The sequence below is a fragment of the Lepidothrix coronata genome, unplaced genomic scaffold (genome assembly GCF_001604755.1).
Source record: "Lepidothrix coronata isolate B3197 unplaced genomic scaffold, Lepidothrix_coronata-1.0 Scaffold17, whole genome shotgun sequence".
NCBI classification, from domain to species: Eukaryota; Metazoa; Chordata; class Aves; order Passeriformes; family Pipridae; genus Lepidothrix; species Lepidothrix coronata.
In genome coordinates, this window is record NW_016690197.1 from 416,833 (window position 1) to 429,293 (window position 12,461).

Below are 12,461 nucleotides of genomic sequence, written 5' to 3' on the forward strand. Positions count from 1 at the left end.
CTGACCCAAACCCACAGAAGTGAGAGGTTTGTGGGTAGCTGATTGAGGCTGATTTTTCCCAGCTGCAGACCTGAACAGCCCCTGAGAGTATCTCCCAGCAAGCAGCCCACAGATGGTTTGGGTGCAAATCACTGATTGAAGCTGATTTTCCCCAGCTGAGTCACAATCAAGCCAAAAAACGGGCATCACCAAAGAAATAATTCCAGTTCTTAAATAATATAACAACTGTTTCTGGTAGAACAAATGCTGTTTTTATTTGTTTCCTAAAAATTAAGGAAAAATAATAATTAACTGAGGCAACTGCTTGTATGATGGAATTGAGGCTTCTCATACAAGTAATACAGCTTTGCTAAACATGAGTGGTACTCACCCTTTTCTCCCTCCCCCTTCACCAAGTTTGTTTTTACCTTTAATTTTGCTTCTCTTCTGAGTTTTCTTCTGCCTTTCTCCTTGTCTTTCCCAGGGTTGCCAAAGGATGTGGATTCTTTGAGAAATTTCCAACGGGGTCCCCCAAATGTGTTGTGTTTAGATTTATGTCATTCTTTAGCTGCTCACAACGTAAGTTCAAGTCAGTAAAGCAAAATAAAATAAAACAACAAGGTCTGAGCACTGTAGTTGCTGTGCTGCCCCACTAACATGATTTTCTCTCAGTGGTCCACTTGTCACCAACTCAACAGCTTAAGCCTGTCTTAAAGGAGAGCCATACCTAAATTCGAACCGATTTGAAGAAGAAATTTTTTCTCTAAGCAATTTTAGCATACAGTTTAAGCTCTAATCCATGTTACATGCTCAAAATTATAGTAAATGTTCCTCTTTCTGGTTCATTTTTGAGACTCTCAGAACTTTTTCCTTTTCAGAGCTCTCGCTGAATACAAGTTTATGGAAAGCAGTGCTCTCAAGATCAATATTAAGAGACAAACCCTCACCTGCTGAAACTCAGTAAGGTTGACCCACTCAATGGAGGGATACTGATTTACACAGGTGAGAACCCAGGTTTAAGTGTTTTATTCTATCAGCAGACTGAGAAAAAGTGAGTTGTTTCACTGAGGCTTCCTCTACAGTGCAGCAATGGTTATCAAAGCAAGGCAGATACTGGGAATTTTACTTTGCAAGACAAGTATTGCACACATGTAGTTGTAACTCAGCATAAAAATGTTCTATTGAGTTTCAACTCTGAAATTAGAAAGCACAATTACTCTTTTTTTCCATTGCAATAGGAAAACATGACACACTAAGAAGTAAGAGCAACGCATTCCTCGGATTGAAAGCAGATTGCCCGTGGATTGCAAGCAAATAGAAGAAACTGAGTCACATTTTTGTAAGAAAATAAAGTAATTTCTAAACTAATGGATTGATAGAACAAGACACACTACAAGTGCTGTGCCACAGATGTCAGTTTTGTGAAAGTTCATCATCAAAAGAGCACAATAAAAGGAAGGTACATTTCATGTACAATCACCTTTGCAATGTAAACATCCCGGAGGAGCTAGAATAGTTGAGATCATACATTATTCCCTTTTTTAAGTGTAGTCAGGAGAAGTTCCATTTGAAAATCAAGGGCACAGTTTGGTCTTCAAAGTTTTCAGAAGTTTCTGCAGTTTTTCTATTTCAACTTGCCAGATATTAAAAGTTGAAGGGTCAAATCTGCAGGTGGTGTAAATAAGCACAGCTCTGTGAGAGCTTTCACTTATGCTCATTTACATCACATGGAAATTATGTTTCTCACTTCTTCTGTGAGTAACTGCACATATATATATATATATGCATGTGTGTGGTGAATACATATTATATAGAAAGTGAATGCTTTGATCTCTCAAAAGGAAGATACAAACATAAAACAGGAGACAGGGTATGAAAAACATACATTCTGCATTTACTTTGAAAACTGAAAGTTGCGGGGAAAGAAACATTGTTTACGTTCAAGGAGAACCTGGTGATTTGCTTAAATAATCTAAACCCAAACCACTATCACATGAAGGATTTAACAGCTCCCTGTCAAGGCTGACAGGATTTGCTATCTTTTATATAAACAAATAACTAGACAGTGACAGATCCATCTCAGATCCCTGCTTTTACAGTATAGACCCTGGTGCAGCAAAGCACTCAAGACAGTTAACTTAAAGCAAATGAATAGTCCCAGTGAGGTTGGCAAGCTCACTCACCTGCTTAAAATTAGGCACACATTTATTTCGAGATGTGCATTTTAGTTCCATCATTAATCAGTGAAGCACTTCAACCTGTGCATAAAGCAGCTGCTTTCTGGAGGGCTTACACACATGCTTCAATACTTTACTGAAAGAGGGCTGTGTGGTTTGATTCTTTCAAGATCCTGATCATCTTAGATGTAAAGCTACAGAGCACTCAAACAGGAGAGTCACAGCACGTGGCAAGACTAAGCCAGGAAGAGAACACTGAATATGAAGAATGTTAAAGTTAATCCCCAAAATAAACTGTATTCACCATTTATCCCACAAATGCACGTCAGTTAAAGTTATCCAGTATAACCAAGCCCAAGCTTTCAGATTGCACCCTTGTAGCTACTCAAGCACCTCCATGCACCTCTTCTGGAGCGTGTTCCTCTACTACTGCTAAAATCTCAAACTGGTAATAAAAACAATAGATTTTTCCACCGCAAATAGTTGCATGCTTTCTCCTAAGCATCTTTACAGATTTCTGTGTGTGCATAGTCTTATTAGTGCAGCTACTTCTGTCATAACTAATTAATGTATTCACAAAAGATTTTTTTTTTCCTGTGGCAATGGGTTTGTTAAGATAATGATAAGAAAAAGTATGACGAAAGAACAAAGTAAAAAATCCCAAGTTTGTGCGGGCCAAGTCTTTAAATAGGATAAATCTGGTCAGCTGACTAGAGAATTATTAATTTTTAATTAGTTTGAAGTAAATATTGCAACTTGTGACAAGCTGCAAAATCACACCATCTTCAGGAGGAAACAGCTTGACAACAGAGACAAATTAATTCCTATAAGAGTACTCCTTCTGTGAGCTTACCATCAATATTTCTCATTTAAAAAGTAGTGTGCTGAGTATGCTCTTCCATTAGGCTGGTTTTATGTCACAGTTTGACTTTTCCTCCCTATTGCTTAAACTAGAAATGTAAAAATTTGGGGACTTTAATCACCCCATAAATATACCTGTTGTGTAATTATGCAAATCAAATTAGGAGCAGTCAATGGAATGTTTATTTATCAAAAAACCTGACCCAGATTGCCTGCTGACTTTCTTGGGATGTGAAAGCATTTCTACCTCTGTTTGAAAAGAATTTTTCACCTTAATGTAGACAGAGATTTCGCTGCACCAGGTTCTACAACCTTTTCCAAATAGCAGTGTTCTAATAAAGTGAAGAAATCCAGCTGGGAAGGGAAATTACAACCTAGTTATAGGGATACATTTGAGAAGACACTAAATTATCCCCATTTTGAAAGAGAGCGATGGTCCATTAAGCATAGGTGGGGGAGCAGGGAGCCATCATGTTTGGCATTCAAGCTAGTATTTGGGAAGGAAACAATGCGTTAGGTTTTGATTTGATTTTTTTTCTGTCTTATGAAATTGCACTGGTAATATTTGCAGAACAAGACATTAAACTCACTATATGTGTTGCTCTATCTTTGTCCTCTGTGTTTCACAGACAAAAAAAAAAAGGGTTTTTACATCCATTTCTACCACAATTATAGATATGGCTATTAAAATGTTTCTCTCTACAAAATCAATGGAAAAAGAAAGCAGAGCTGTGCTTGTAGTCATGAGCTTAGCCTTGCCATTCAGGGATATGACTTCAACAGAGAGCATTGCATCCATTATGCAACAAATTCATTGAAATCTTAAAGAAAGAAATGGCACCAGAGGGCACAGTCACTGCAACACCATTATCTCCTGCCCTTACAGTTCCTCCTTGCCTCACTCCATTGGTTCCTCCCCATTTTCAGTCATGTACATAAGAAACAAAAAAAAAAGCTGAGGAGTTTTTCTTAAAAGCTTTCCCCTTAACCTAAAACGTGTTGTTCATCAAAGTGTTTATATATATATAATATATACGTCATAATATATATAATATATATTATATATATGTATAACAAAACACAGAAAGTTAAACAAAAAGAGCCACACAGCAGAGCAGACATGTAAAAACTCAATCCAATAATCCTGTGCTTAAACTTAGAAACAGTGTGGAAGTTTAAATCCTTGTTAGAAGGAAAAAATTCTCTTTTTTTTTCTGTTTATTTTTTGTTGGATTTTAGTTATAATTCACCTTTAAAACATTTGTTACTGCTATGCTAATACCAGCTGTTAAGTTCTCCAAGTGAATTGTCATCTTGACTATAAAATAGGGTTCTGGGGAAAGGAGAGATCTGATATGGTGAATTTTTCTAGCAAGAAACAGATAATTTTTTTGCTCTTAAAAAAACCCAAACCTGTAAGGGAATAAGTGTTGAAATATATGGAGAAAAAGAAAAGTATGGCCCTCAGTCCCAGTAACAGGTCTTCTTTGGCACTTGAGAACAACCACAAGTAATTTGCCTTTTTATTCATATAGAACAAAATTTACAAAGTCATTCATACATTTTTGTTTGTTTTTTGTTTTGTTTTTTACTTACTTCGAAAATTGGGAATATTCAAAATACACTTTTACCCCACTTCATTCTTTCATTATTTACAAGTATATACAAGAAAAACGTAAGAGTTTGTTTGCTTTTTTTTTTTTTTTTTTTCCTTTTAAATTTTTGTATTAAAAAGCTCTGCTGGTTGTTTTACTGTTTGTTTTCGTCATATGGATGTTCCGTGCGAGGGCTCCATCGCTTCTGGAATGACTCCCCCCGGCACGGACTGGAATGACATTGGGATGGGGGTTTTCACGGGGCTCTGACGAAATAGTCCTCCGTTTGGTGACCTGTGTTTGCACTGTATGGAGGGCATGGTGGCTGAGCTGCTCAGGGGCAGCGGCAGGTTGCTGCCGGAGGCAGCTGTGAGTGTCCTGCTGGCACCATGAGTTGTCTGTTCTGGTAAAAAGGTGGTGACAGAAAGTTGCGTGTTCTGGTACTCGCGCACGGGCTCCAGGGTCTGGGCTGGCTGCATGCCACCGATCTCCAGGGCTGAGATTTCAATGGACGCTGGAGAGATTTGCTTGTGGGCTATGTCTTCGTCAATTAAACTGTTCATGCGCCTGTGGACCTGCTCCAGATTCACTTCTTTGTCCTAGTGAGGAAGAAACCAGAACAATCAGTCCAAACACAATCTCCAACCCCGTCTGGCCCCCCCGTCATTTCTTGTGTGTGACCGGAGTTGCTGATCAGTCGTTACATCACTTTGATTTCATCTGTGCCTATGCAAAACCTCAAGGTCTGCCCAACAGCTCCAGCTGCAAAACACGTTGAATTAAAAGCACCAGCTCAATCTTAGCCTGCAGAAGGCCCTGTGTTGCCAAACCCATCCTCCTTGGAGCTAAACAGATGGCTGTGGTTCAGCTAACAGGATCTGGCACCAGGGACCAGCACATCCTTTGCTCACCTTGCACAAGCCCGGAAAAAAAGCATATGTCAGACAAACAAGCAAAATTGGGACTTCAAATTCCAGTGGGCAGCTCACCATCTTGTAACTACATGACAGCTCACCACTGTCTCATCTCTATGCAGTGCATTTTCTAAAGAGCACATCAGTAAAATATGTCAGGAAAAAATCCCCCTGACTTCAGGGTAGTTGCTTTGTATGTCAAAATCTACTGGCCAGGGGTTGTGGTGGCGAAGAATTTTCCCCTTCCCATCAGGAAGACCTGAGTCACCCATGTGGCAGCATAGACCTACTGGAGCAGCACTGAGAGAGACCTACTCTGTGAACCCCTGGGAGGGGACCACATACTTGTTTTTTGAACAGTTGCATGACCAGCAGTAAGCTGTCTGTCACCTTGACACATCATCTGGAAGAAGTCTGTCTGTGGTCAGAGCTTGGGAAAACAATGCTGGTCTTTACATCATCTTCTGAAAACATGTTGCCTAAGGCTTCCAAACTGGTCTCTTCAACAGACTTTCAGGACCACTCACTCAACACATGAGTGTTTAGCTTCCATGAGGAAATACAGAAGAAAAAGTTGTCTTTTAAGCCTGAAGCAGCAAAGACCTGCAATGGGCTGTTTATCACTTCAGCACAGCATTCAGGATGCTCAAATTGGAAAGCAACAAAACTGGCAGGGTAAAGTCAACCACCTGGGATGCTGTATGACTGAATTTTAACAGCTAGCATTGAATTGCCAGTAAAAAGGTATTGTATTATATAATTTCTCTACATTTCACAAAGCACAGCTATGATCTGCAGTTGTAGTTATTTGATGCAAGTGTAACATACAGCAGAATAGCAGCAAGGCATCTATAAACACCCAACAACCCTGGTACTGGAGAAATTCCCTGCTCTGACAGAAACCTGTAATTACATTAGGCAGCCAGCAAGACCCCAACCTAGGAAGTAGGACTACCTGAAAATTCTGTGTTCCAGTAATCCCTGACTGCCCAAGGTCTATGTGTACTCAGATGTTTGTTAAACCCAACAACAGCAATCTTACTGATTCACACCAAAATCTCGACTCTGGGAACAGAGAAGTGTCACTGCCACTAGCTCCTCATAATCTTTTGCCACTGATGTTCAGGTGGAGAAGAGAGAATTAAAATATTATTCCAGTGGCATCTGCTATGCAATTTTGCTTCCACCTGTGAATTGAAAAGTCAACTCCAAAGTCCTTGATTCCAGTCAATGTCAACTACAGATTCGCTTCTAACCCTGTGATTTAACACCACTTCTATGTTACTCAAGAACTGCTGAATTGCTGATCCCTGCATGGATTTGGAAATGAATTAGTGTTACATGATGTTGAGTCCAAACCTGTGTCCTTAGCTAAATCCATATTGATTTCAATTGGAGTGCTATTGCCCCACAATTACAGGGCTGAGCTGCGTGTTGCAACTTCTTTGCTAATCAGTAAAAAATGAATTCCTATTTAATTTACATCACGAATACACCAAAATCCCAATGAAGCTCCCAGAAACCCAGGGGATATAATCATCCTCACCAAAGATACAACCTGTTTTTTTAAAAAATGCTAGTTTTTCAGTCAAATCCTCTAATCAGATAATTTTGAGTTGAAGAAAATCAATGGATAATAAATAAAATAATAAACTTTTTTGACATAAAGTGATCACACGACACTTGATCAGATAATCCCTGCAGCTGCATCAAGTCCTTCTTGCCAACAACCATACCTGACCTATCAAGCTCTTCATTCAATACATTAGACAATTAAGCTGGCCATAAGTCAGAGGCTCTTTCATGAACTCTGTAGCTAGGTAAATTAAGGATTTATGGTACAGCAGCCAGAGGATTACATGGATTTATTCATAATTTCCTTTGTTTCTCTTTCTTGAACTAAAATTGTGGACTGGGGACAAGTATGACAGAAGTTTTTATATTCCCTGATGAGAGGAAGGGCTCGACCTCCATGGGTAAGTTCCTTTTACAGTGATGTCCAGCCATTTATAGCTGCATTTTCCTCACCTGTCTGCCAACAAAAGCTTGCTGCAAAGCTCTGCTTGTCCACAAACCCAGCACGTGTGATGATACCTTTGTCTCAGGAAGCTAAATCCCAGAAGCCCATTATATAATGCTTTTTTAGGTACCTTATGCTATTTATTTTCTAAATTGTGTTGCTAGCTTTGACTGAGACTCCTAGTTTGGATTCTAGTTATCTGGGACCCATATTCTTGTCAAGCCCCTACTACAAAACAAAACAAAACAAAAGAACTCAGGTTAGAACTGAGCAAATATTAGAACAAATTTTCCTAAATGAGACTTCGGAGAAATGTCTCATTTACATTTTTCTGAGCTTTTGCCAAATACTAATGCATTCTTCAAATCATTTCAAGGGAAAAATATACATCACCATTTTATTTACATTTGAATTTTTCAACTGCAAGTACATCCTTAGTGCCTTCCATCCTGCTTTACTATGGGAACAAATATATATATATTTAGCTTAGCCCTTTCAATCTGCAGGCACAAAGAGCCACAGATGGGATGCTCTTAACAGACATCTCCTGGTCCAGACCACAGGGATTGTTAAGGACCACATTATATGGAATGTTCCCCTCCCTTGGCCTATCAGGCCTTTTCTTCTACTATGCACAATCCAGTGTTCCTCAGAAAATGGTGGATTTGCAGTTGGTGATGTTTCACAACAGAAACTTATGCTAAATGTGCTAAAGTTTTAATTCTCAAGAAAAGTAAAAACCAATTCCTGCATACAGACATCCCATTCTATCTACAGCAGAACACTTTATGTAGTAAGTAGAGAAGTAAATGCTTGGGATCTTTTTAAGAGGTAGGGGTGAGGATTTCATTTACCTACTCCTCTTCAGCATTAAGGACAACTTTCTGGCCTTATTGAGATCAGAGAACACTTTTTAAACTCTTTCAACAGCTCAGGAATTCACATTATTCCTTCTTTTCACTGTCAAAATAAAATGTTTGTAAAGGTTATGGAAAACAACTTGTCTCTGAGGAATAATGAAACCACATTTTTAAAGGTTTTTCTCTTTTTCTTTGTCTTATTAGATGAAGAGCAACTAAGTAACTAAATGTCAAGCTTTGTATGACACTATCTTAATGTTGAATGAATGACTTTTCAAATACTTTAAAAAAACCCTAAGATAAAAATCAGAAACCCTTGAAAAGATTAGTTTGTCACTGCATACTATAAAACTGTTTTGAATCCCAAGATTTACAGAACTGAATGTTTTGGGATAGCTTTATGTGACAAGTCAACTTTCAGAATTTGTAAATTCTGTAGATCTAATCTTTATTTTCCCTTTATTGTTCTTCTGGAAAATTCAGTAACAAAGTGTATGGTATTGAAAATTAACAAGCTAAATGGGAAAAGGATTAAACGGCAATAAAGCCAGAAAAAGAATTCCTAAAATTCATGACATTTTGCTCCTTTTTCAGCTCAGTGTTTAGTTCTCTAATTCTCATTAAATATGAGTTGTTTGTTATAATTTTTAAGAACTTGGGTTGCATTTTCTTTTTCATTTCCTCAGGCTGTGTCACCTTAATTGTCCGATGGTAATGTAGCATTGAAGATGATTTTCAAGGTTTCTGATGCTCTAACTGTTCTCTATTTTTGCATCCCTCTATGATAAAATTAATGAATTAAAATTAATAAAATACTACCAATTAATACATTGAGGCTTGGAGCTAGGGAATGGCAGAGGTACTAGACCTGGCAGCTGGATGAAAAACAGGCTCTGGTGAGCTGGTTCTGTATCACAGAGCCCTCCCTTACCCAAAGAGGGCCCCTTGGGGGAAGCCCTACTGCTACTCCTCACAAATCTTTCTGCCTTCAGCTCCACTGAGCCTGAGTGAGGGCTCTCCAAGAGCTGAATGAATGAGCTCCAAACTTAATTCCTCAGTGTCTGTGACAGACATGTCACCAAAGGTTGCTCCTCTTTCTTTTTTGCACTCACTATACAAAATTTAGTTAATATTATAAATATGTCACATCTCAGATGTTTCGTGCCAATTCATTTTTCATCTTATGGCCACACTGGATAAATGTATATGTTTGTGTTGCCATAAGAAGATAAAATATTTCTCCTTTGCTAGCTTCATAATTCTATTTTCAATATTAATGTTGTACTCCAAATAGATCAGTTGAAGAAATTAATCAGTGAAGGGAAGAAACGTGTAAGGAAAATGAATTATACATACAGGCTTATCCTCTGCAGGCTTAAGGAAAACTGCTAACCAAACATTGCTCCTGGTCAGGAAATTATCTTATTCATAAATACCAATTGAAATGTCATTCTTTCCCAATGAGCTTGAGTTCTGGAAGGGTGATTGAAGGGCATGTTTCTGATATGTCCCAAGCACTCAATGGTGAGTGACAGGTTCAGTGGCCTGTGACTGACAGCAAGAGCACACCCTGGCTCCTGCTGGAGTGGATTTGAAGGATGCACACCAGAATTACCTGGGAATGATTAAACCTGCATGACCACACCTGCAACTAACTATCATTCTTTCAGGACTAAGTAAGTTCGGCCTTATCACGCAGAGAGAAATTATGGCAAGATATAAATGCAGACGGGATGATTTACGGAGTAATCAATATTTTTTTTTCTAGCTTATTTTTTGGGATTTTTGGCAGTGGGTTCTAATCTAATAAAAGCCCGTGGGCAGTCATATTGAAAGAATATGGAACTACTTAGGAGGTTTGGAGTCAGTTAATGTGATCAAATTCAAGAGACATCACACTGAGTGTTGAAAAGTAGCTGCTGGCTAATGTTTTCCAGAAATTGCCTACATCACTGTAAACACAATTAATTAAAAGGTAATATTGCTCAGCTGACAGGTTGCAACACTTGGGATTTTCCAAAGGGAAGATTTTTGAGAAAAATATTTTTATTAAAGACTCCCCTGTGGCCTCTTGTTCTTACTTGTGATTTCTCTGAGCTTTTAGCAGAGTTCAAGAGAAGCCAGTTGAAGACATAAAAATGCTACAAGCTGATGAAGCAGTTCCAGTAAGGCAAAAAAAAGGAAGACAAATGACCAAAAAGAAGATTGAATACCTGCAGAAATTCAATGCTAAAACTGTGCCAAAACTCTGATAAGTTTCATCTGCATCCCACACATGCAAATAACAGCACACTGGGCTATAGAAGAAAAGATTGATGGCTCTGGTCCTAAAGGAACTGGAAATTCAGAAATGTAGGCAATATGAGCAGACAGGCTCATACAGGGAGGGACTGTCATGAATGTGTCAATACCTCCTAGTCAGGTGCTGATAACTGTGGCAAGAATTAAAAGCTTGTAATGTAGTTCTTCATAAGCCTCAGGAGATATGCAGAAAATATTGCTTTTAAAGTAATATACACTTAATGATCAATCATGACACATTTCTGGTTGGTTTGTTTGTTTGTTTCTGTCTTGGGTGACAACATGAAGGTTATCTTTTGGTGAGAGACTAAAACCAAGACATAAGTGCTAATATTAGATTTTCATCCTGTGAAAGATCTACTTAGAAAATAACATAACTTTGTGATTAGGACTGGGGTTCAAAATTTGAGCCAAACCCCAGCCTCAGACAGACATTTTCTCTTCTGACCTTGACCAGGATACATGCCAGTCTTTCTCCCATTCATATGAAAGTCCTCTTGACTCGTACATGAATGTTTAAAAATACAGGTATCAGAGGTCATGAGACACAGGTGATGGAAGGCACACTCTGAGGCACTTCCGTGCACAGACATACTACACAATTGAAAAACAAAGCAGAGAAATGAAACAGTGACATTTCCATGCTCAGGTACCCACAGACTATTCTCTTCTTAGCTCAGCATTAAAACCCACAGCTCCACCCAGCTACCAGCTTCTGTCCATGGGGATCCTGACATCATGGACTCAAACATTTATCTTGTTAAGGAGAAATAAAGCAGCAGCAGCAGCTCTGCATATGTACATTTGTTTAAGATTATTTTGAAATCCTGTATTCACCCAGGTTCATTATCATTACTTTCAGCTACAACTACTGCATATGCAAAGCTGTAATTTTAATTTATTCCAGGAGGCTCTGACAGACTGGCAAAACCAGGCATAATTGGCTTGCTCAGGAAGAAAAAGTAAGGATGATATATGTAATAGATGTGCTGCAAAACAATGACAACACAGTATGGTGTTATATTAATACAAATAACCTCTTTTTAATACGACTCAGTTTGCCACGCTCATTATTCCAGAGATTCCGCAGCCGACAATGCAGTGAAATGCAGACAGACGTGTAAACAGATGCAGTGATGATGTATGCTTGCTGTCATTAATTTAACACAGGCAACTGACCTAGTCAAATAGCACTTAATGCTACATAATTTTTTCTGAGTGGTTTCTCAGGGTACTCTGCAAGATGCCAGTTTGACCATAACAGTAACCTATTAGAAATACGTAAAGACACACCTTGTCTACTTGAAAAACTGCTTTTATAAATAGGCCCAATCCTGCAATCAAGCTTCTGCTCTTCTAAGTGGAAACTATACCACATATTTTAAATTAGCAATTAAGTAAGTTATCATCCATAAAACAGATGTTAGAAGAATGCACTGAGACTGACATCAGTTGAGGTCCAGTTGGCTGTTATCTAATTGAAACAATAAAAGAAATGAAAGTTTTGCAGTATGTTAATTGCATTCAATGTGTAATCATCTGCAAAGAAACAAAACTTCATAAAAATTATGTACAAGAGGCCACCTTGTTCACTAGGGGATGCTCTCCTCCACCAGAGAGCAGAAACTCCTTTATGAAGAAACAGTAACATTCTTTTCCCTTCTAAGTAAACCTGAAAAAAAGGTGAGGAATAACAAAATACTGCAAAAGTGATGTTAATGTGATAGAAAATTGTTTCAAATACATTCCCAAAG

General features: G+C 38.4%; 1 protein-coding gene across 3 annotated transcripts in view; it reads right to left on the bottom strand.

The window, feature by feature from the left end:
• Positions 1 to 301: 301 nt before the first annotated feature.
• The window catches only part of GRID1 (glutamate ionotropic receptor delta type subunit 1), a 516,037-nt gene continuing 503,877 nt past the window's right edge, over positions 302 to 12,461 (bottom strand). For 2 of the 3 annotated variants that reach the window (XM_017807171.1, XM_017807170.1), the window contains exon 17: positions 302 to 5,211. In XM_017807171.1, the coding sequence (XP_017662660.1) occupies positions 4,783 to 5,211 (429 nt within the window). In that variant the 3' untranslated portion in view covers positions 302 to 4,782. The remainder of the gene's footprint in view (positions 5,212 to 12,461) is intronic. The other variant, XM_017807169.1, reaches the window with a different exon arrangement.